We start from the raw sequence: 25,950 nt of genomic DNA, 5'->3' as shown, positions 1-25,950 counted from the left end.
ACACTACACGCTCAGACACACCATGGAAGGAAAAGGGCTAGTGGCTGAGCTGCAGAGAGCTGCTATCTGCCCCGTCTGCAGGGGTCACTTCAAGGACCCAGTGATCTTGGACTGTGATCACAGTTATTGTCGTGCCTGCATCACCCGTTATTGGGAAGAGGCAGCCGCCTCTGGGAAGGGCCCGCGGGTGCTGTCCTGCCCTCAGTGCAAGGCAGTCTTTGAGAGGAAGAATCTTCGAACCAATGTCAAGTTGGCCGTGGAAGTCAAGATCACCCAGCATCTCAATGCCAAGACGGCTGAGGTGCCCCTTGCCCCCAAGATCCGGAGGCGTCGTGGAGGGTGGATACCCGCTACCAGCATCCAGCAGAAAAAGGTACTACAGGGGGTGCCATTGGATTTGATAGCTTTCAAGTGCTAAGGCATTTGCCAAGGTCCAGCCCTGGAAAAGGTGGCAAAATGAGTACCTTTGAGCACATGCAGAGTGCCTCTCACCATAGTCCAGCATCTGGAGGGGAGGGCTTTCAAGGCACAGAAGGTGCATTGGAGCTTTTATTTGTTTATATATTAGACTTTTAGTCCACTCACCCCTCAAGCAGACTCTGAGCAGATTACAACCATATAAAAATTAAAACATGGTAGCAAAATAATAACTTCTCAATAAATAACATTAAAACAACAGCGCACAATTGTTTCAACAACCCTCCAGCATTGACCGCGATCATGGGGCCGGGTGGCCAGTTGGCCCTTTTCTTTTTAGAAACAAGGTGCACAATGACTTTTCATTACAAAATTGAGACAAACATGTTGGCAGGCTCCAGAGTTCTTGTGAGCGCCCTGGTTTTTATTTATGCCAGGGATGTTGACTCAACTCACTGCTATTTCAAGTTTTGCCTCGAACATCTACAGCAGAAGGGCTCTGGAGGTGAAGGGCTGCTGGAATGACTGCAGTCTTTGAACAGGTGCAGAATGGGCAGGAATTCATGAGGGAAAGCTTGGGAGTGTGGAGAGAGAAAGCAAACATAACGTAGGTGTTAATCCCGAGGAAGACATGAATATTGAAGTGGCTACTTATTTCCTTGTTGCCTCTTCTCCCCGTTGCCTTTTGATGTTCCCTTCTCTGCTGTACCAAACTGAAGCCAGATTGCTGCCTAGTTCTTTCCCTAGCTCCTTCTCAATGCTCAGATCTTCATATGAGATTCCACGGCTTGCATATTAGCCAGGGCTACTCATTCCTTCTCCCTCCCAAGGTATCTCCTACTATGACTGATGATTAGCAATTACATCTGACGAAGAGAGCTGTAGTTCTCAAAAGCTTATGCCTTAATAAAGTTGGTTAGTCTTAAAGGTGCAACTGGACTTTTTACTATTTAGCAATTACATAGTACTTTTAGGACAAAGTGCCTCCCATGCCATTTCTTGCTCTAGTCTTTACAACAGTCCTGCAAGGTAGGCCATTATTATTATCCTCTTGTAGCAGATGGGAGGTTGAGTGGAGAGAAACCAGCCAGCTGCAGACTTGGCAGAAGCAAGATTTAAACTGGGGATTTTCTGAATTACAGCATGACACTTATATGTGTTACAGATAGTGTGGTCCTGAAGCACAAGCAAGTTTTAAAATAGTGGTTTGGCTTCTTGTATAACTCTGGGCATGCACATATCTGAGTGATAGTGAACCCCCCATACACATATTTTTTAATGAGAGACAGTGCTGTATAGTGGTTAAAGTGTCATACTAGGATCTGGGACACCCAGCTTCAGATCCCCACAGACGTTTGCTTGGTAACCTTGGGTCAGTCTTTCTCAGCTGAAACTACCTCACAGTTGTAAGAGTAAAATGGAGGAGGAAAGAATGATGCAAGCCTCTTTGAGTCCCCATTGTAGAGAAAGCCAGGGTACAAATGAAGTAACTGAATAAAATGTATGGAGGTTGCTGTTAAGACAAGCTAGCCTGGTGTAATTGATCTATTTGCATTGATAATGAACTCGGTTTGATAGCAATCTCAGATTTCAGTTACAACATCCTACCTCCTAGTTGTTTACTTTAAATTTTCTTTTATCCCTGAAGGGGAGTCCCAGAAGTTTTAAGTCATACACATTATTGGCAATAAGACATAATCTGATCAGATGTAGCCCCAAACTATTAAAAACAAAACTTCTTTACTGAGCATATAGGATTTGGAATGTAAGCTCCTGGAGTCCCAATGGCAGAATCCTGGGCTATGGAAATTTCATAAATCGGATCCTCCTCCCCCAGCTGTACACATAAATTACCTGGGACAGCTAGAGTCCTTTCTCTCCAGTTTCTTCATCTTCTCCTCTCTAGCAAATCCGGCTAAGAAGAAGCTGTCTTGCCGGTCGAGACAGACAAGATATTAAGTGATACTGCCAGGGAAGAGGGAGGTACGAGACAGGAGTATGAGCAAAACAAAGCCACTGCCAGAGATGTTGAAGTTTCGTGATTGCAGCAATGCCAGATATGTCATTTGGCCTGGAATGGGAAAGCGAATCAGGATTGACCAATTATTCAGCCAGGGCACACTGCCCATTTACTCCTTTGATAATAAATGCATCCATTTTGGTGGTCCCCAAGGCATGAGAATAGTAATAGAAAAAGGGGATTAGAAAAAGTGGAGGCCCTCATCACCAGTGATTTGTGGCCTGGTTGTGTCTATGGCTGATTCCGCACATGTTGGATAATGCACTTTCAATGCACTTTATCAATAGTTTGAGGTGGATTTTTTGTTCCGCACACGAAAAAATCCGTTCCAAATGATTTATAAAGAGGATTGGAAGTGCATTATCCAACGTGTGCGGAATCACTCACAATCTAGGGCTCCCTGCCCTATTCCTCCCTTGTGTTTCTTTAAGTTTCAGGGCCATTTTACACAACTAAGAGCTAGTGTGTTATAGTGTTTAGAGTATAGGAATAGAATCTGGGAGAGTGAGGTTCAAATCTTTATTCTGCTGTGAAGCTCGTTGAATGACATTGGCCAGTCACTCTCCCTACATCATAAGGCTGATGTGAGGATAAAAAGGAGCTGGAGAGAGCTACGTACCTTGCTCTGAGCTCTTCAGAGAGAGGGCAGAACAAAAAAGTACTAAATGAGATAAATAACCAACGACTATTTCTCTGTGAATATCAGTTAGTGGGCAAATGATATTGAGCCTTGAACATAGATCTCAGGGTCACACTACAAGTGACGAATGACACTTGCCTGGCAAGTGAACAGCCTCACGTGTATTCCTCCCTGTTCACTTGCCATTCACTTGCTCTCCACTTGATCAAATGGAGCACAAGTGAATGGCAAGTGAACAGGGAGGAATACACGTGAGTCTGTTCACTTGCCAGGCAAGTGTCATTCGTCACTTGTAGTGCGACCCTTAGGGTTGCTACAAACTACCACAAGCAGGTTGAATGATACAGTGGTCATGGTGCATGAGGGAACAGTGCTGTGATGCTCCATTACTTCAGTGAATGGCAGGACAACTGACTACTGTATTTCTCATGGATACAGCACTTGCCACTGGGAGACAGGCATATTGCAGTTAGAGAAGGTGGCAAAGATATTTCAGTTGGGTGGGGTAAGATCTACAACAAGGTTTGAAACTCATTCTTTGAATATAAATGCATTCTAAAAAGTGTTTTAAGCGCCTATATTGTGGTTACTTTTTGTACCTCATAATAGCTATAGCTCAGTTACTTTTTAATTTTGTTCAAGCAAAGGGATTTATGGCTTTGGAACATGCCTTGTATGTAGACCCATTAATTGTTTCTAATGATAGCTGTGGGATGGATGGCAGCATGGTATAGCCCAATCTTGTCCAATTCTGGAAACTAAGCAGGGTTGGTACTTGGATGGGGGACCACCAAGGAAGTCTGTGCAGTGGAAGGCAATGGCAAACCACCTCTGTTCTTTGCATGCCTTGAAAGCCCCTTGATGGGGTCACCATAAGTCAGCTGCAACTTGACAGCTTCTACATACACAATGATAGCCACAGTGAGTTAGATGCACCCAAGAAAGAAGCACCCCAGGTCTATAATACAGAGTGTTCGCCACCTGTCTAATTACCTAGTATTTTCACATTTGCATCCCATTTTTCTTCTCTCAAGGAACACAAATGGAGGGTTCCCATCCTGGAAGATCTCCCATTCAGGCAGTACCTAGACTGAGACCTGATTGGCTTTAGCAAGGTGGCTTGTGTCAGGCGCTTTCCAACCACAGTTTGAGATTTTCCCAAGACCACACTTTGAAAGGGTTGTGTTAACTGGCTGTTCCAATACAACCATGAAACACAAGACCAGCATGTGCGATAACTGCTTCAGGGCCGGCCTATTCATTGAATACAGTAGGAAATGGGAAGAGTTCCCACCGCATCTAGAGGGCAGCTTTGCTTGCTTATTCATTTATTCAAATATTTATGCTCCGCCTTTCCCTTTTGGCTAAAAGTAGCTTACAATTTCAAAAATCAAAATGTACAAAATACAGAAAGCCTCATTTACCCCCCTTTGCAAGAAAAGTCTGCAGCTTAAACGGCATTAAATGTCCATCACAATAAAACAGCCTTACAGTGCCTCCTAAAAGCTTTGAAAGATATTGCCCCCATCAGCTCCCAAGGGAGGCTAATCTAGAAAATGAGAGACACTAGAAAAAAAAGGGGCTCTAGTTGATGCCAAGCTGGCTACTTTAATTAGGTGAACAACTAGAAGATGGCAATCAGAATACCATAGCTAGCAGCTCACAGGGGCATATGGAAGACAGTTCCTTTAGATTTGTGGGTCCTAGGCTGTGAAGGGCTTTAAAGATCATAACTAACGCCTTGAATTGAATTACGAAACAAACTGGCAGCCAAGGACAATGTTTAAAAGATGGCAGGAGATGTCCCCGTTCGCTAGCCCCTGACAATAATCAGGCTGCCACATTTTGAACCAGTTGCAGTGCAATGTGGTCTTCAAGGGCAGTGTGTGTTACAGTAGTCCAAGCATCATTCAAGGCCCCCTTGGCTACCACACCAATCTGCTTTTCAGATAACCAAGCCGGGTCCTTGAACACCTTCAAGGACCTGCTCTGCAAATGCCATCTCTACAACATCCAAAGCATGTGTTCTAATGTATTTTTGTGTGTCAGGTTTTATAAATTGCTACCGGAGCTTGGGAGCAGAATACACAGACATCTTGATGAAGTCCTTTCTGCTTCCACTGTGGGGATTAATAACCACGGAACTGGCTGGTTTACTTAATGATGTTTTCCCGTGTTATTGAGGGAATAAGGATTTCAATTGCTCTAAGTTAAAATTCAGCTACGTCTTCAGTGCCAATGTGCTTGATCTCAGATCTAGAAAGAGCCACCAAGACACCTTGTTGCCAGGCTCTTCCATCCCACAGCAAGGGCCAAAGCAGAGGTGTGCTGGGAGTTCTATGTTCATAGCTCCAAGTGATTTTATAATTTGGACCCCCCTCTCCAGGGTTGCCAGGTCCCCCTTATCCTCCTGCCGGGAGGGGGGGACTCAGTGCATGCAGCCTCACAACAGTGCAATGACATCACTTCTGGGAAGTGATGTCATTGTGCAAGGCTTGGGAACACTCCCATGCGTTGCAGCAGGTCAATTTGACCTGTTTGGGGCCCAAATCGGCCCACTGTGAAGCACGGGAGTGCTCTCGGGGTGATGCGATGGTGTCACTGATGTTGTCACGCTAGCTCCAAGAGCACATCCAAGAGGTGAATTCCCTGCCTTTCCCCCCAGTGGCCAGCAGGTAAGTAGTGCTTGTTGGTGAAATATGAGATCTCTAACACCCCTTCCAGAGCTCTACCCCCATTCAAACCATTTGGGTTGATGCCATGGTGGGGCTTCTCCACAATGGAGAACAGAGAAGACCAAAGAACACAAAGAGGAACAAGTTGGAGGCTCACAAGGTATTTATAGGGAGGGGAAAGCAATCAGGAATTGTAGAATCGCAGGGTTGGAAGGTGCCTCTGGGGTCATCTAGTCCAACCTCTCAGGAAGTGCTCCCATAGCACAACGCTACTAAATTCTGGGATGGGCTGAGGAACTTTCTGCACTCTCCGTATGGAATGGCAGGAGTCTTATGCTATAGCCCAGTTTCCCCACCAATAAGATTGTGAAGGGGCAAGGCAAGGCAGGAAGGAAGCTGCTCATCTAGCACTAAGTTGGAGCAGTGGAAGTGCAGGGATGAGTAAGAGCTAATTGTTATTATATAGTAGGGTTAAGTTGACAACTAGCCTGGAGAAAAATGCTCTGTCCCTTTTACAGAGGTTTAATGGGATATTATTTGCCAGTGAATGCTATTTGCCTTTGTGCCCTGAAAAACTTCCACTGCTCGTTTCCACACATCGAGCCTATATTAAATGGACAAGACAAGACAAGTGACAACCTTGGAGTTTAGGGTGGATAGTAGACATCAGCATGCATCCTCTGTTCCTAACTTACTAACTTACTTCTGAGGAGATCAGGGCCTGCAATAAAGCAAAATGCCAACTCTGTCCTGGTATTTTCTCCTATAGCACTTGAACCCGCTCACGGAGAGGGCAGGCTAAAAGTTGAATCAAATAGTAAATAAATAAATAATTAAATAACAGGTCAGTCTCTGCGCAAAAGAATAAATGGACATAAAGCTGACATTAGAAATCACAACAGTTAAAAACCTGTGGGAGAACATTTTAATCCTCCAGGGCATTCTATTGCTGACCTAAAAGTCGCTGTCCTCAAACAGAGAAACTTCAAGGGGAGATTACAGTGTGAGATTGCTAGAGTTTTCACAAATTCAGAACAATGGACCCCCCACACACCCAGCCCCCACTATTAGGGTTGAACAGAGACTTAGGATTCTTATTTCACTACAGATGCTAATTTCTGCTCTAATCAAGCTGCATTGGACCTTTCCATCCTGTCATCTTCCTTTACTACACCCCTCCCATCTAATCAAGCTGCATTGTACCTTTACATCCTGATGCCTTCCCTTGTAACACCCCACCCATTTTTACCTGGGAAATAAAGGCCCAGGTATTTCCATTCCTACTGGTTTCTGAAGAAAGGAGCTTTGACTCTTGTCTTGAAAGCTTACACTCTGAAAATCTTGTTGGTGTCTAAGGTGCCACTGGACTCAAATCCTGCTGTTTTACTACAGACCAACATGGCTATCCACCTAAAACTCATAACTATTTAACTTTTGAGGTTGTCAGAGCCAGTTGCCAGGAGGAAGGCAAAATAAGAATTGGAGGATGTGTGTCATGTATATAAAAAAAACTATGAGGGGTTTGAGACGGTCAAACCAATTTTGCCACATACCTAGGTCTTCAGAAAGTCTTCCTTTCTCCATGAAGCAATTATTGATGGGCAGGCGGCCCTCCCAACCTGAGGATACAGTATAGAAATGGATACGTATAAACACTTTTTTCCATGCTGTTTTAATTCAATCCTTCAATCCTGAACATTATAGAGGGAAGTTTTGAGGTTGCCCCACCAGCGCAAGGTGTCCAGTCCTCCCATTTGCTTTTCTCACAGTGTGTATTCCACGCAAGGCAGTTGTCTGCATTATTGTAATAAGACCAAGATCTCATGACTGGGCATCAGGCTGGGAAATTCCTGGCAATTTGGGGGCAGAGCCTTGGGAGGATGGAGTTTGGGGAAGGGAGGACGCTCAGCAGGGTTGCAATGCCATTCAGTCCACCCTCTGGAGCTGGCATTGTATCCAGAACTGATCCCTGTAGTCTGGAAATCAGTTGTAATTTTGAGAGATTATCAGGTTGGCAAGAGGTTGGCAATACTAGGGCAGCACATGTGCAAACATCACTTGGCTTATACATTTTGTTTTCCCCTCCCTCTATCTCAGGGGCTCTAGGTCCCTCAGATAAGACTAATTTCTTGATCAGCTTGAGCTTGGCCAGAGGTGTTCTGCAAACCTAATGTTCTTCTCTCCCTTGGGAAATGATGACTTCCCTTCAAAAATGCATTTTGAGAGGACAGATTGAATAGCCTTGGGCATATATGCTTATAGATTTCTTTTGTTTAAACGAAATCATGAATGGAATAGAAGCTGTGACAGATGGACTCTAGTGATGGAAAGTGCTATCAAGTCACTGCCAGCTTACACTGACCCCATAGGGTTTTCAAGGCAAGAGATGAACAGGGGTGGTTTGCCATTGCCTGACTCTGTATAGCAACCCTGGACTTCCAAGTATTAACCAGGGCCAACCCTATTTAGCTTCCAAGATCTGACAACATCAGGCTAGCTTGGGCCATTCAGGTCAAGGCAGATGTACTGTAGTGCCCCCAAAATATAAGATCCCGAGACGTGAATAATGAATTAGACAACCGATGGCACACCCACCTTCCTTCTAAATAACAGTACCATTAATAAAATGGAAAAGTGGAACATTTTCATGGGACAGAATATGTGGGTACAGGGAAACTTCATAAAGAATGCAGAGGTCACTGTTTCCAAATCACATGCCTCCCTGTGATGATGTTGCAAATAGCTGCATTAAGAATGTCTACATCTTGGTCTGTTTGTGGTTCTGCTTTCCATTGCAACTATCAACCTAATCGGAAGAGGGCTTGTCTGCATGAAGGAAGCCTGGCTCTTGAATTTTCAGTGGTGCTGGTCGGTTTCGTTTTCTCCGCCATGTCGGACGCTCCTCTTCGCTGGCTCGAGAGGAAGCGGCCGAGCACCCTGTCCGGGCGGCTGATCTGCGAAGATTAGCCCCCAAAACTCCCAGTGAGGGAGGCTGGGTCCGGGACGCTGCGGGAAGAGCCCCCTGGAATCAATGCGGGGGGTTAATTGCCCGTTTGTCCCTACGGAGGCCGGCGGACGTGCGCGGCGCCTCGAGTGCTGCCGGGCCATGAGAAACGGCAAAGAGCAGAATTAGGCGAGAGCCTACAAGTAAGCGAATTCCTTCTGTTATTACAAGCGTACGTGAAGGAGAGGTGAGATCTGAAGCCAAGAGGGCTCACTCTTCCCCTTTGCTGAGTCTCAAAATTTGGTTGGCGCCCCCCCCCCCAAAATGGCAACAAAGAAACAAAGTCCTGCCCTTGGCAAGTCAGTTTCGGCTGCCTTAAAGGGAGAATCGTTGGAGGAAATTGTACGGAGGGCGGTTGGTGAAGCTATAAACCCCTTTGTTGACAAGCTGAATGAAACAGATCAAAGGGTCGGCTTAATTGAGAGCGAAGTGAAAACCATCAAGGAAGCAGCGGGGGGGGCAGAGAAGTCTGCTCGGGAAAGTGCGTCACTCGTGAAGGCTACGAATAAAGAGCTTAAACTGGTGGAGAATCAGTTGATCGGGCTACAAGTGGAACGAACACAGACAATTTTGCGCCTCCAGAATGTGAAAGAGGAGGAAAACGAGGACTTACGGGGTCTTGTCTCGGAACTATTGGCGATACCCGCGAGGGCAACTAAAGAAGAAGTTAAAAGCGCCATTTTGGAAGCCCGTCGGGCTACTTCAAAGTATGCAATGAAGCGTCAGTTGCCGCGCGAGATCATCATCGATTTTTCATCTAAGAGGATCCGGGACACTATCCTATACAATTCATACAATGCGGATTTGGACTTCTTGGGCAACAAAATTAAGATATTGAAAGACGTCCCATTTCTAGTCCGGAAAAGACGTTTTAAGTATAAAAAGTTCGCAGCTCTTCTGAGAGAACGTGGAATAAAGTACAAATGGTTATTTCCGGAAGGAATCTGGTTCACCCATAAAGATCAAGCCTTTAAGATAGTATCAGAAGATCAACTAAGGGATTTTGAGGACAGGAACCCAGAATTCCAGTGCACCAAGCAAGACGAAAAGGAGAAGTCTGAGGGGGAGGGGGAGGAAACGAGCAATGCGGCTGCAGTTGCGCAGAGAGAACTCCGTCCGGGACCCAGGAGGGGAAGAAAAATTTAACTTGAAATTAAATTGTAATTTGCATTTAGTAAGGTCAACCACTCCATCAATATAATATAAAGCTTTAACTTTTGAATAATGGCAGTATGAAGGGAAAACAGAAATGTAGTGTTTAGTGTTTAGTGTTTGTAGGGTACCTTCCCCTTTTTTCCACCCCTCCCTCCCTCTCTCTTTTTTCTTTCCTCTTTCCTATCCCTTGTGTTATTGTAGTCTTTTGTAGTTACTGTTTTGTAGGGTATGTATGTATGTAGTAGTTGTATGTTAGATATTGTAAAAAAAAAAAAAAAAAAAAGAATTTTCAGTGGTGCTACAGGACTGCATTCATTTGCAAGCAAACAAATTCGGGCCCTTTGCATTACGTTGGGATGCAAATCCACTTTCATGCCAGACCCTTGGAGGAATTTAAATTGTCTCTCTTTAGTGCAAGGTATCCCATGTTACAGTCCTTCACAAGCAGCTCAAGAGAAGCGAAAATGTATTCATCATTGTGATGACACAATTCAGAATTCAAAGACACTGGAGCAATCCCCCAAGGCCAAAGTGGTCAGCCATTTTAATGCTGAAGGGCAGCTTGTCTCTTCGGCAACGGAGCTGTGGAGTGAATAGGCAAGCGAATTTGCCTAGATATGCACAGCAATCTCACACATGCATGTTTCTTCTTTGTATCACCATCCTTTGGATGAATACTATTTTGATCAACACCCTTATTACCTTGGTATGTCATCTCCTCTTGTCATTTGCCTTTGCACCAATCAGTTTCAATTAGATTGCCTTTTATGTATTACGCTGATGTTTACTAAACATGGGTCTAGACTTGATCAGGAGAAGGACATGCTTATAAATATCTTATTTAATTATACGTTGAATAAATGTTTGCTAGACAGAAGGACACGCAGCGTAACTTTTGGAACGTTTTTGCTGGCCAAAGCAAAGGTCTTCCATAATGTTGTGTGTGTTACGTGCCGTCAAGTCGCCTCTGACCTATGGCAACCCTATGAATGAAAGATCTCCAAAACGTCCTGTCATTAACAGACTTGCTCAGATCCTGCAAACTGGATAACTGCTGTTATCAGGAGTTAATTAAGCCTAGGAACAAAAGATGTGTTAACATTTTCAGCCGGGTCAACAACAAAAATAACTTCAACTTATATTTTAATGCTTTTAATGAATGCAACATATAGGGTGCTGAGATAAAAAAGGGATCATAATAATAATAACTGTGCTTATATACCACTCTTCTAGACACATTAGTGTCCACTGAGAGCAGTGAACAAAGTCCACGTTATTATTTTCCCCACAATACAGCTGGGGAACTGGGACTGAGAGTAGTGGATTACCCAAGACCACCTACTGAGGTCATGGCAGTAGTGGGATTCGAACCAGCAGAGTCCATATTCACAACCCAACCATTTAACCACTGTGCTGCTGCAGCTCTCCAGTACCAGCCTGCTCTAGTACCTGTAATAGTCCTATAAAAAGCAGCAAAATGAAGACATCCATCTAGGGTCAAAGCACTTCTAAATTCTAAATAGTTTTAGAATAGTTAGCTGATGGGTGCAGATAATTGAGGGAGGGGGCTGTGGCTCAGTGGTAGAGCATCTGTTTTGTGTGCAGCAGGTGCCAGGTTCAATCCCCGGCATGTCCAGTTAAAAGGATCAGGTAGAAGGTGATGCTGAAGAGACTCTGAGACGCCACTGCTAGTCAGAGTAGACAATGCTACCCTTGATAGACCACTGGGCTGACTTAGTATCAAAGAAGAAGAACTTGCCGTCCAGTTGCGACTGAAGCATGGCGACCCCTTCCACAGGCGTGAGCTGAGCAGAGGTGGTTTGCCATGACCTTCCTCCCTGTAGTCCCCCCACACTTCTTTGGTGATCTCCCATCCAAGTACTGCCTGTGGCCACCCCTGCTTAGCTCCCAAGCCCTGATGAGCTCAGGCCAACCTTGGCTAACCTTGGACCTCTCTGTAGAAGAAGGAAGCTGCATAGACAGCCATGAAGGGATGAGAAAAGCAGGGCCTTAAACATTCCCTCTTCTGCATAGAAGCATAATAGCCTTCCTTTATATCTGGCATAGATTCCCTAAGCACTTTTGAATCTGTGGAAGATCAGGCCTCTCTCACCTTCCCCCAACACTTTGTGTGTGATAGGTGGAGGGGGATTAGGGTTGCCCCCTGATCACAAAACAGATACCTTTCAACCTCCCAGTGCAATGGAAGCAGTGGTTCATGCCGCCCAGGCCCTCCCAGGTTCTGTCATCATCATCCACTTCCCTCTCCTGGCTTGATAAGCTGCATGGTGGGAGCAGGAAGAGCTCTGACTGTCTTCTCTGCCTCTGGAGTCTGAGCGATTTCAGTGGTATGCATTTGGGTTGTGAGGTGCCCCCCTCAGATATGGTAAGGACTAAACCTAGGGTGTGATCCTAAGGACAATCCTGGAAGTAAGCTCTAATAAACAACATGGGGCTTACTTCTGAGGAGATCAGTTTAGGCTTGCTCCACTCCAGACTTTCTCTTATTCTTAGTGATGGCACAACACAGTTGGCAACACTGAGATCACAACCCAGCGTGGCCACAGATCGTGCAATGGGTGCATCAGACCAGAGGCCTTCAGCGCTCCAAACATGAGGAAGTGATTGAGCAGTGGGGGGTGGGGTCCTTTAATTCATTGTGTGTGACATCATTGCAAAGCAATCAGAAACTGCATCTGATACTCCTGGGGGGAAGAAGAGCTGGCAGCTGCTCAGCAGTGACCTCATGCTATCTTGTAATACAAACAATGCCAATGTTTTTGAGGTAGGACTAACGTCATGGGGTTTTGCATACTGCACATCTCCTGATGGTGACATACGCAGGTAATCCTAACATATTATTGCTTCAGAGGGGAAGTCAGGAGACCGGGAACTGCAGCAGGTTCAACGTTTTCCATTGCCAGGTAGCAACCTGCATAATATCTTTTATTAGGACCAACCAAAATGAAACAAAACAGCGCACAAGCTTTCAAGTTCTCCAGAACTCTTTATCATGCTAGATGTGAAAAAGGGAGGTGGTGATGCCAGATATCTTAGACCAGTCCTTGTCTTGCCAGCATCTGTATAAAATACTTGTTAGGTAGATTTTAAAAATTGCTGGCATTAAGTTGCACACATAAGCCTTCTCGGAATAAAAAGCAATTTAAAAAAAAGAGGCATCCCACTGAAAAAACAAGCGAGACAGGTTGGACTTTGGAGGAGTTGGCCCCAGTGACGGAAAAGATCGTGGACTAAACGGACCTTTGGTCCAACCCAGCCAGGCTTTCCTCATGTCATGCACCCATCGCTGCTGATTTAGTTGCTTCTCAGCAGAAGAGAATGATTTGAGAGTTGGCAGCTCTGGTGAGAGAAGCCATGGGGGAGCTTCAACTGGAAATGTGAAGGGCAACATCAAAAAGGTGGCAGCCCTACTGGAATCCTATTTATTATAGGCGTAGAGAAAGAGGACAAGAAGTTACACCTGCGCTTTGTCACCCTGTGTTCAGAACAGCACGCTGTATGCTGGCAGCGCTAGACACGCCACTGAACTGAGAGGAAATGTACCCAGCCCAATACCAGAAAATGCTCCAGCCATTTAAGGTACCAATTAGGTGTACAACAGCAGCTGGTACAGACAATGAGAACCAAGGCAGTGTGCCTATTATTCAGGTACAATTGAGGGGCACAATTTTTTATGTTCAGTGAAAGCTCACACCCTCCATTTGTGACACCACACCCGATTCTATACAATCCTACAAGCAAAACTGCTCCAACAGCAGAGTCCATTGTTTATGTTTTGTTCCTTAGCAGTAAAGCTCTACAATTGTCCATAATGTGGTCAGCCCCACTTTTGGCCATTGGTCTATTGAGCCAGCATGGGGTAGTGGTAAGAGTGCTGGACTAGGAGCTGGGTGACCTTGGGCCAGTCACACATTCTCAGCCTAACCTGCCTCACAGGCCTTTTGTAAGGATAACAACAGAGGAGGGGAGAAAAATGTAAGATGCTTTGAGTCTCCATTGTGGAGAAAATTGGGGGATAAATAACTAAATAAATAGCAATGTTGAGAATTGGTCCTCTAATAGGCCCATTGATTGGTTAAGATCACTAAGAATACTGCTTCACACTGTTGTACGCTTCTCATCAATTATTTCAGAAGTTTTTACAACAATCCTAGAAAGTAGGCTAGTATTACCTCTGTACCGCAAGCTCATGGCTGAGGTGAGGCTGGAATGAATTTATGCTCTTTGGTACCCCAGTCCACCAGATCGCAAGTGACTCAGTTTTAGAGACCTTGTAAATATGTCCAAAGAGCTGGAGCAAAGCTGCGCTCCAGACCACAATATTAACACAGGCAGCTTGTAAATTCCTAGAGGCTGAGCTGGGCGCAGGTGACCCAGCATGTGCAGGATGGCTGGAGAATGTTGCAGAGGTTGTATAATCAAGTGGAGATGGCTCAGGAACAGGCACAGTGTGTGCGTGTAGTTTGTTGGAAGGATGACAGGGGCACCGCCTTCCCTGTGACTGATAACTCGTAAGCCAACTATTAGGTAAGGTGGACAAGGACATTGGGGTGTTTACGCTTCTGACCTGGACTGCTGCCAGGGACTCCTGGTTCTTGAGAATAAACAACACATGGGATCTCAAGTGAGCAAATCATGTGTGGAGTCATATGTGCATTATGCGTGGGGGGGGGGTTGCCACTTTCATTTCTGCCCCGGCAACTGTGCCCATAGTAATTGTGTGGCAGGTAGAAATTCAACAGGTGTAACCCTTTCTTGCCATAACTGAGACTGCTGCGCCTTTTGGATTTCAGGCTGCCATACAAGTGTTAAAGCTATAAAGCCCCTATCATGAAAACAAAACAAAAAAAGGGAGGGGGACCTATCCTGTATGTATATAGTAGAAAAGAGATTTTGGAATACCATTGTTCTTTGGGAAGTGTCAGGCCCTGCCAGTTAGATCCCCGGATACTTCACTGTAGACACTCCAAGAGTCCAGTTAAAGTTTCTTTATTAGAGATCCATCAGTATCAGTGCACTCAGACCACAGCATTGGCAGAAGTGACGAAAAGGGGGGAAGCAATGTTAGTTATAGGGCAAGGTTCCCGCCCTGGGATAAGGACTGTTAGAATTGAAGTGCGCAGGGGCTAGAAGGATGGATGGGGTAGGGGGGAAGGGAATAAGAGGATGAGCTCATTCCATGTTTCAGGGAGATATGGCTTCGACCAGCACTTCAAGGACACTTTCCCATGCCAGCCGAGAAAGTGAAAGTAGCCACCTGAAAGATAAGCGATTCCCAGCTACACAGTTACCCAGCTACACAGATATTCCTCCACACATTCTCAGAGTCCCAGGATATAACACAGAGTGCAATAGACATACATGGCAGATAAGCAGGGCGGATCTGACAGGAAGGCAGTCAATCTGGTAACAATGAATTCATTTGCCCTCCTCACTTTAAACAAACTTTGATGTGTATGATAAAATTACTAGATTTTGCACTGGTCTGCTCTAAGAGTGTTAAGACAGGAAATCTTGGCAGGCATAGCTGGTCATGGAGGATGAGAGAAGTTGGCATCTTCAGTTAAGGTCTCTCCAAATACCTCTTAACTGAAGATCTTTGGTCTGCCTTATTCCTCAGAGAGTCACTGCTCGTAGGGTTGCTAATTGGCCTGGAGAAAAATGACCTGCCCCTTTAGTGTGGAATGGGCAGCAGTATTTTTTTATGGCATGGAGGCAAATAGCATCACCTGCTATGGACATCAGCTCCAGGGGAGGAGACTTGGTTCAGTAGCTGAGCACCTGCTTTAGTTTCAATTTTGGGCATCTCCAGTTAAACAAAGCAGGTAATAGGTGGTATTAAAGACCCCAGACTGATCCCTGGAGAACTACTAACAGTCAGAGTAGACAGACCAATGGGCTGACTCAGTATACGGCAGCTTCATGTGAGCTAAGGCTTTTTGTCTTGGTTCAGGGTAGCTGTTCACCACCCTGCACAAGACCCAGTCCTTGTGCCAGTTTGGTGTGGTGGTTAAGAGCACAGGACTCTAATCTGGAGAGCCAGGTTTGATTCCCCACTCCTCCACTTGAAGCCAGCTGGGTGACCTTGGGCTAGTCACGGCTCTCTGGAGCTCTCTCAGCCCCACCCACCTCACAAGGTGTTTGTTGTGGGGATAATAATGACATACTTTGTAAACTGCTCTGAGTGGGCATTAAGTTGTCCTGAAGGGCGGTATATAAATCGGTTGTTGTTGTTATTATTACTTGATCCAGCCACCTCTCTACCTATTATCCTTATGTACCTGCTTTTCCAGTGCTTCCTCTTTATAGGGCTGCCAACAGGCCAGGAAAAACGATCATGTCCTTCTAATAGAGGCTTAATGAGCAGTTGAAGCTGCTCATGGAAATAAATAATTACACCAAGTAAATAACTTCCCATTAAGCCTCTATTAAAAGGGACAGGATACTTTTCTCTAGGCAGTTGTTAACCCTGCCTCCTTGGAACATGTACATTAAAGACATGTGCATTTGCTGTTTGGACATGATGGCGCTGGAGTGCAGGCTTTAAAGTGGCTGTGATTACAGCCTTTCTGAAATCGTCCCACCAAGAGTTGCAAGGAGAATCATTCCACCCTCCAAATAAAATAAGTGCAGCTCAGATGGTGCCTTGCAAGAAGAGTGGCCAGATTTTCTATGGCGAAGAGCTCCTGTGCTTTTAACAGCTTTTGTAAAAGGAAAACAACCAGAACCAGCAGCAGCAGACTTTTTCCAGCCTGAGACAGACAACACAGACTGGCTCTTTCCCACACAATCAAGCCAGGGTATGCGTCCATTGCATCCTTTCCAAAGCTAAGCTGGGCAGGGTCTGGTCACTGACGGGATGCGTTGTACAGCTCTGGACTTTCCTTTTGCATCTATTCACATCAGCAATTGGATGTCCTTTTGGCTTTAATCTAGTTTCCTCATTAAGAATAGCACTGTTCGTACTTGTCCTCTGTTCAGCCTTGCTCATTTGACACTGGACAGCGGTTATTCAACTCTCCTGTGTCAAGAGTAGTTTCTTTAAGAGTGGATACACCACTGCCCACATTAAGGCAGGGGTGACTGACTCCTCCTCCTCTCTGGGAAGCATTTACTGTCTCCTAGACTCATTCCATGAGCCCCCCTAAGCAACCAGGAGGGGCAAGTTTGGTACAAGCAAGTAGTAGGCCTCAAACATCCAAGAATCCTGTCCACATCCTCAGACTGGACAGGCAGAAAGCTATCCTGCACAAGTGGACAAATTAGCACCCTGGCACTATCCAGTCCTGTCACTGCTAATGTAGAATCCAAGATGGAGCAGTTGTGAGAGATTTTATCCACAAAGCATTTAGCAAAATTATTGCATTGGGCTGCGGACCAGTCTACCTCCTCCATTAAACAACTAATTTATGATGATCTTATTTTTTTACTCGTATATTTATTCACCGTTCTTCCCCTGTATCCAGTCTCAACTGTTTTTAAACTGATTTGCAAATGGTTTTATATGTACTGGTCCTAGACTATAATAATAAACTTGAACTTGAACTTCGACTACCTCCTCTTGTAGGCTGGATCCCAATAGATTCCTGACCACTAGAAGAGGTCTACAGGCCTAGACTGTGTATTTTTTTAAAAAGTATTTTTATTAGGTGAGCATAATTTACAAATGACATTTATCTATTAAAACCTTAATATCTATATTCCCCCACCCTTTCCCTCCCCCCCTTTTTCTAAGACTTCCAACAGCTTTCCAACCCAATAGCAAAATCTATTACTTACTTATCCTTTCTACATATCATTATAACATTTTACTTTACTGTACTAAATAATATCCATTAATTTCAGATCAAATTCTAATCTTAAACCCAATAGTTAAAACTTCCCTTTATCAGATAAAGATTCGTATCACCTAATCTCCAAATATAATAACTTTCCAGTTGCCACAGTTTTCCCTTTACGTCCCCAGGCCTAGACTGTGTAGATGCAGTGGTGGCAGAGAAATATTGTTTCTTCTTCACTATCACTGCCAGAGCAGGCTTCAAAATGAGCTCTAGCCCGTACCTTGTCAGATTTGTCCTGAGTCATTCTCCACTGTTGTTCTAGCTGTCTCATCCTTTCGTCTTCCACAGACCCTCAGTAAACCTAGAGGCTGCCTGGGCTCTTAGACCTGAGAAGGGCACCTAGAAGTGATTGAAGTCAATTGCCCAGGTCATTTCCTTATTGCAGAGGTCAACCAGGGTGTCGACAGGAGCAGCACCATTACCAGAAGGGAAATCTTCTTAAACTAGCCGGATCCATCACTCAGCTAGTTTATTGTAATAACAGCCTTGCCCTTATTAGGATAATTTGGATGTTGTGATAACAAGTTCAGATAAATATCAGACATAAATCTTTAATGAGATGGGCATGTGCAATTTCCAGTGTTGCCACTGTTGTCAGGGATACTGTTGTCAACAAGAACACCAGGAAGAGGGCAAGAAGTGGTTAAACACCTCTCAGCCATGCAGGAATCTACCTCAGCTGAGAGTACCCTTTTTGAGGTAGATTTTGTGTTGAATTGTGTCATTTGAGTTAGATTCTGACCCCTGTGAGCAGTTTTAAAAGCCGACGTTTGGCTGAAAAGAGGAACAACAACATATTGAATAAACCTCCCTTCTTTAAGATTACAGATTAAGATTCCTTAATCTTAAAATTCCCGTAAAATTCCTGTAATCTTAAAATTCCTTAAGATTACAGCTGTCTTCTAAGGCAGTGGTCTTCCACTTTTCCAGACCTGGGACAAACCTTTAATCGCCAGGTGGTGCCATTGGACTCACAGACCTGCCAGCATATGACAAGGAAGTAATCTGACATCAGAGTCATTTGGCAGGAAGAGGAAGGGCCAGATTTACAACTTTACCCAGAGGGTCTAAGCCACCACTGTGTGTGGCAGAATGGAGGACCAAAAGGAGGGGGTGGCTGTGCCGTGCAGAGGCAAGAAAAAGATGGCAAGGAAGAGTTTTTGTGGGGAAGTGGAGTGCCTCTGAACTTTCCTGTGCTAAAAAGGTACATCCAAAGTTTGTGCTTTTGATGACTTCAGATGACACTTTTTTGACAGCATGACACTGAAGGAGGAGCTCGTAGTTTGTCTCAGCTTATAACTGAATAATGCCCATTGTTTACAAGTGAGGAAACAGAAATCAGTGGAAGCATGTGCTTTGAACTTGCACCTGTGCTTTGAATGCCTGAGTAGCACTGAGCATCATGCATGCAAACACAGGTGGAGTCTGAAATGCTGAGCACATATGAGAAGCCTCCCCTAAAATAAAACAATAGCTGTTTGCCTCACAACATTTAATCAATTGTACAGTGGTTGTTTCCCCAAAAGAGGAGTGGCTAGAGATCAAATGTGTCGGGAGGCCCTCATCTCCCCTTCTGATGGGAACAGACTATGGTTATGAATTCTGTATGTTATTTATGCATTATGGGAGGGTGCACTTCCTTTTGTCTGCCATAACACTACTACTGCTGAAGAACACTACGAGGAAGGCCATTTTAAGTTTTCCTTTGCTCCATAACCATAGATAAGTAAATCATCCATCTAATGCCATCTTCTCTCTTTCTCCAGCAGGACATCAGAGAAGTCTGCAGATGGTAAGTTCGTTTTCTTTTTGAGCTACCTTGTAACTGGAGCTGCCAAGGAGAAAACCCATGCACTCAAAGCATGTGCCCTACCAGTGACATATAGACTCAGACACATGCAAATGAGAATTATGTATGCTCCAGTTAATAAACATGCTTGGCCCATAAAAAAATTCCACAAATAACAGCTGTCTCACCTTTTCATAGTATCAGACAACAGTGAGTATTCCCTCCAGTTCATTGGAGCAGGAGGTGCTTCAGAAGAGCTCTGAAGGCTTCGACTTTGTATCTGCAGGGAGTGCCCGTGATTACCTTGGGACCTCTTCATCTAAATGGCAGCCATTTTGTTGTAGTGCCTATTACCCCTTCTCAGAATTCCAGAAGTGGCCAGAAGTTCAGCAAGGTTGGGGGCTCTGTCCTAGAATCTTAAAGTGACACTTGTTTCATTCAGTTTGTTGTTATGTGTGTGTGTGGGGGGGGACACCATGTATTGGCCAGAGGACTGTTTTGCAGCACAAATGCTGATTTTTTTCATTGTCTCTTCAATAGCAATATTTCTCAAACTTCTGATAGCCAAGGCATACATTTGTATCTGAATTAGAATGGGATGTTGTCACTTATCCATCTAAAAACGGTTCATTTCTAGAATGTGTAAGAGTAATCTCTGTTATGGTTCCCAGTCCTCCAGTGGGAGTGGAGGATCCCCACTACCAGCCTCTGCCATCTGCAAAGAAGGTGCAGGAAATGGGCTCAGGAGCTCTGGAGCATGATCCCACATGCTCCAAACCCTTCATTGTTGTGCCAGGAATGACATCATTCCTTGTGCAACAACAAAGGGTCTGGAGTGTGTACATGCTTTGCGCATGTGCACAGTGAGTATCTCCCCCAGTTTGGAGCCCGGGGGACCAGGCAAACCTACTCACCGTCTACATGCTCATCACGTATATTTCTGTGTTTGACATGGGACACAAGCTAGGCACCGTGGGAGGGGCTTTTTATCCTCAGTCTGTTTTCCTGGTACCCCCCACCCCCACCCCAAAACACACACAGTTGCTTTTAGCCCTGCTGGAGAAAGTGTATGTATATCTAGATTTTTCTTTCAGGACTCTAGACCCCACCTGCAAAGTTGGTAACCCTACTCCCACTGGGACAAAAAGCAGCTGGCAGGGGGTAGGGGTGGATTTTCAACCGGGAAATGAGGAAAGCAGTTACATGGCCCCTCTCCCTTCACTCTGGTCTCCCTCTTCAAATTACCACCTCAGCAGCAGCATTCTGTGAAAAGAGGCACACCTTTAAAGAATCTTGAAACGACATATAATGTATACTTCAGGGCTATGGTTCTGTATGGGGCGCACAGAATCGCAAGCTGCCTATTTATATTTTCATGTTCTAATCCACAGCTAGTACGGTTCTGATGCCCTCCCAGACATGAATTTGCTGGACATTCAACATGAAGCCGCTCCAACCATCTTGCCAAGAGCTGAGAGAGTCAATACACGGGGGAAGCAGGCCTTCTCTGGAGCAGATTACTACATGGAGGAGAGCTGGATTCTGAGGAGGGGGAGCAGCAGAAGATTCTGGGCCTGTAGCCAGGTATGAAGATCTGCACGTCAGAACAGAGCTGCAAGAGTTGGAAGGGATCCCCCCAGCAATTTTAAAAAAGAGGGAAATGCCAGCCCTCAAGCCTTCAGAAGCTATGGACTGTAAAAAGGAAACAGCATTCACTCTATGGCAAGATTGCTCCTTTTCTTTGAGACTTCTTTGCATCTTCTGTGACTGAATCCTGTCAACTGAAGACTTATTCCAGGTCTCCACTTGAATGTAAGCCCTGCCCCAGTTACCAGAACAGACTTTGGTTGGACTGAATCAGGGAGGTTTTGCATAACGCCAAAACCATCAAATCGGCTTCCTGGGAAAATCTTACGCTGGTACTTGCCAAGATGCCATTTGGTAAGGGAGAAGACTTCAGTACAAGAGATGACGGGCATTAGCAGGGGGCTGTTGGGCCTTGGAGACGAACTGCTGATTTCTAGTTTATATTGCAGATCCCACACAGTGAGCTGGTTGTTGATGGCTCCTATGTTTGTGATTTTGCAAAATACAATGTATGAAGGGAGTTCAGTCTTAATGGCTCCGCTTGTGATTCCTACAATTCATGGGCTAATTGTGAGCCACAAGGGAAAGGCAGGACACAAAGGTTTTAATAAATGTAATGAATAAATAAATCTCTATTAGCACCCTCTACCATTTGCTCATCTGTCTTAACAAACATTTAAAATTATCTGTGCAAAGGTCACATTTCTTCCACAGTCTTTGTCTACTGTAATCTCAGGACTGTTTTAAATGTTGGGAGGCAGAAATGAAAGTGGCTTTTAAATATAATTTAGTGTTCACTGAACATCAAATTGCATTTAAGTGCATGGTGTAATTATTCCTTAAACGATTAGTCTCATTTTTCAAGTATCTCTTTTGACTATAAGGTTGCCATTCTCCAGCTGGGGCCTAGATTTCTCCCAGGATTATAATCGATCTCTGGAATATGGAGATCAGTTCCCCTGGAAAAAAGACTGCTTTGGAATATGGGCTCTGTGGCATTATACTCTGTTGAGGTCACTCCCCTGGCTCCATCCCAAGGAATTTCCCAATCCAGAGATGGAAATCCTACTTTGATAACAGGGTAGACATTTAGACTGGGGTGGATGCTAGGATAGCAAAGAAAAGCCCCATATGCCATTGATGCTAATCAGTCTCTAAAGTTAAGCTAAGCATCATTCTAGACAGAAATGGGAAGACTCCTTTTCTTGCCCTCCTCATATAGAGTTCCCAACTGCCAGGAGAAAAAGTGTCCTGTCCCTTTAACAGAGGCTTAATGAGGTGTTATTTACCTCAGTTATGAAAACCTCAGCTTCCAGTTTTTACACGGTAAGCCTTTATTAAAGGGGCAGGTCATTCCGCCCCCCCCCCAAGTCTGTTGGCAGCCCTATCCTCATACCTACAAAGAAATGTCATTAACACATTTCCTTTTCCTGAAACCCATCTCCCCAATATATTGTGCTGTTTGTGACCTGCATGTGGAAGAAAAGGCAGTATTGTGGTGCAGTTAACACTGCTTAGTTTTTATTTGTTGTGTACCGAGTATCAATGTTTGTTTTTTTGTATGTGCTTATCTATTGTAGTCCTTTACTGGAATGGACTTACAGCTGTAAAATTCCAGGTAAATAAAAGCAACATTGCAAAGGAAATCAGAGATTTTTTTCCCCCTTGGAGAGTTAATTTCTACAGCCCAGCAGTTTGGATACCATCTCACCACAGGCAGCTTAGGGAAACACAGGCACTAGAAATGATATATTCCAATCCCATTCTAGATTCTACAGGAAGATCTTCCAGACCACATTATAACCACCCACATCAGTCAGCCTGCCATGTAACAAAGCGGGAAGGGACCAGTGCCTAATGGAAGAGCAGATGCTTCACGTGCAGAGGGTCCCAGGCGCCTCCTGAGAAAGGATTCCTGGTCACTGGTGTTGAGAAAGATGCTCACAGGCATGTAAGAGAATCTTACCAAGACAGCTTCATAAGGAGCCTATCCACAGGAAGCTTGTTTGCAGGAATAGTTAAAGAAGTGGCTCCAGCTAATTTTCCAAGTCATATACTTCAACAATAGGGTGGGAATTGTTAACAGTTGTGCAGAAAGAGACATTTTTGTGGAAGGAGTTTTACTCAACTGCACTATTGTGTGACCAATAGCACCCACCAGGATGCAGCTGCGTGAGCCTTGGTTAATTGCTGCCTGTTTGGCAGTCGTTAAAAGCACAGAAGCCTTATTAAAAAAAAATTGGCAATCCTACTGGCGAGCTATACAAGGATAGTAGGAATTTGTTTAGTGAGAAAGAGGTGCGAATGGGTCAGCCTGCTAGGGGGGCCCTAATTCCAGTGGCACTAGGGTAGCAGGGCTGCAGCCTTTTTTTACTGGCCCTGGACTTTTCTCAGCTGCCTGATATGCAGGAATTCAGAGGGTAAAGCTACAGGGAAAACTCCGCTTTCTAAACTTCTGCATGTTGACCTGCTCCTAAAAATACAAGAACAGGGCCAGTTAAAACAGTGGCAAAGCAACATAGGAGAGAATATTGCCTTTTGTGATGACTTCATTCATCAGAGTTAAGTCTTGGCATGTATGCACGTTCTGGGTCTGAGCCCTGGCTTAAATTAAACTGTTTACCGAAGACAGCAAAAAATGATCGGCAGGCATGATAAGACCGTGTTGACAACATCTGTGGGAAGGAGAGACCTGTAAAATGCTCTGCCAGAGACTTGAGATGAGATACACTCTATCCTCCCCAGCAGGTTCTCAAGCCACAGAATTTCCATTTTTTTTTTTTTAAATGGCTGTACGAGTTGTGTGTGGGGAGATTAATTTGATGAAATTTCTAGGGTTCTAGTCATGGGGCAGGTGGGCGGGCGGGGGGGGGGGACATACCTGGCCAAGTCATGTGACTTTCATAGGATGCTTCGACTGTGTTTGTGTGCAGTGGGAAGGCTCACTGGGAATCTGTCTAGTGGCAGCCCAGGGTTTCAGAGGGAGAGACTGGAAAGGCCAGTTGACATATTCAGTGAAAGAGAGTTTTTTTGTGCCGTGGCCCGCTTTTGGCTGTAGGTGAGGAGTTTGCCTTTGAATGTTCCCTACCTGAAAAATAGCTCTCTACAAAAAAAAAAAAGTCTGGGAGAAGGAGTCTGTCAAAGATGCTGTTTTTCTTATTGGCCCTGAGAACATATATATTCTCTCCTCATCGCTTTTGCATGTGGGAACTCAACTGTGATGATGATGATGTCTCAACTCCCATTCTAAAGTGCATTTTCTATCCAAATATGATGCAAAACTCTGAGCCCTTCAGGCTGAGTCTTGCCAAGGTAATTAACATTCACAGTTTGTGAGAATTGTTGAAAACTCAGCTTTAAATGTGTCTCAGGGCTGATGACTGCTCAGAAACCCCACCTGGATTTTTCTTGTGTTAGGCCGCCCTGTCTCAGCACGTCTGCAAGGGGGAAAATAGCTTTTAAGGAAAACGGGAGGTTGTACAGCCAAGTTTGGGGCCAGGGAAGGATCCAGCTTTTTACAGATGTTTGGGTGCTAACTGCCAAGAGAATGCACAACAGGAGCAGAAAATTAATGACATAAGATGGGAGTTTCTGACTTTAGCTGTACTTCTGATACCTGCACAGTAGGGTTGTATTTTTATTTTCAAAGAACGGGGAGGAAAAAACCCTTTGTGAAGTGTTTTCAAATATGACAAAAATAAATGGGAGCAATAACCAACAGAACTAACAAAAGTCCCTGATTACAAAACAACACCTGGAAAAAATGGTATACCACTAGTAAAGGTGCGCCCCACCAATGCGTCGTCATAGGGAAAAAAAGGCATTGCCTCTTTATTTCTATCATACTAATCTTAAAACCACAAATGTTCTACTAGAGAGTTCAAACTATCTATAGTGGGCACCTGACCAAGTTACTAACTTTTGAACTAGCTCCCAAAACATCAGAGAAGCCCTACTAGACCAGACCAAAAGTCCATCTTGTCCAGTATTCTGTTTCTCCCGGTTGCCAACTAGGTAACCTAAGAGGTCCATAAACAGGGGACAAAGCCTCCAGCTGATGTTGCCTCCTTAGCTACTAGTTTTCAGAGATGTACTGCCTCTGAAGATGAAGTGTCTACTTAGCCAGCTTGTCCAATAGCCATCGGTGGACCCCATCATCCATGAATTTTAAAAAAATCTTTTTAAAAACCTTGTGGGAGTTCCACAATTATGCAGCAGCAAAATAAATGCTCCCTTTCATCTGTCCTGAATCTTCTGCCCGTTTTCCTCACTGGTTGCCTCTGTAAATGTTCCTTAAAATAGCAGTTTGATCAACCACAAATCACCAGAAATGAGGTTCCCCTCCATGCCATAAAAAGCTTTACTTGCTGATTTCTGCAGCTTCGACCTCCATTAAAAGGACGGCAGAAGTTTTAAATTCTCCAAGCATGTTGGAAACCCAAATCTAACTTGCTTCCTAATGGCACAGGGGAAGAAAAGAGAAGGAACAGGCTGAGGAAATCTACTGATGCCTAAACTTTTTGGACCACACAGGTATCTTAGGAGGGGAGGGGATTATTAAGGGTTTATTTTGTTGGTTTTAAATTGCAGTGTTTTAATTGTGATTCATAAGCTCCCTGGTTAGTGCTTGGATGGGAGACCACCAAGGAATTCTAGAGTTGCTATGCAAAGGGAATGGCAAAACCACCTCTGAACATCGCTTGCTTTGGAAACCCTATGAGGTTGCCATCTCATACGCCAGCTGTGACTTTAACGAATACATCTTTAAAAGTCAGGACAGAAATATATGGATGGTATAGTG

General features: G+C 44.6%; 1 protein-coding gene across 2 annotated transcripts; it reads left to right on the top strand.

Annotated features, from left to right (window-relative positions):
• Positions 1-22,795, top strand: RNF39 (ring finger protein 39). 2 transcript variants are annotated; one of them, XM_054977428.1, is made up of 3 exons: positions 1-373; positions 19,543-19,565; positions 20,954-22,795. In XM_054977428.1, the coding sequence occupies exons 1-3, from the start codon at positions 23-25 to the stop codon at positions 20,955-20,957; spliced, it is 378 nt and encodes a 125-aa protein (XP_054833403.1). In that variant the 5' UTR covers positions 1-22; the 3' UTR covers positions 20,958-22,795. The 2 variants fall into 2 exon arrangements, with proteins under 2 accessions (XP_054833403.1, XP_054833402.1); XM_054977427.1 differs by having other exon boundaries at positions 19,540-19,565.
• Positions 22,796-25,950: the final 3,155 nt, after the last annotated feature.

This window comes from Eublepharis macularius, chromosome 4 (assembly GCF_028583425.1).
Source record: "Eublepharis macularius isolate TG4126 chromosome 4, MPM_Emac_v1.0, whole genome shotgun sequence".
Lineage (NCBI taxonomy): Eukaryota > Metazoa > Chordata > Lepidosauria > Squamata > Eublepharidae > Eublepharis > Eublepharis macularius.
Note: the sequence above shows the minus strand (reverse complement) of the source record. Positions and strands in the feature narration are given on the sequence as shown.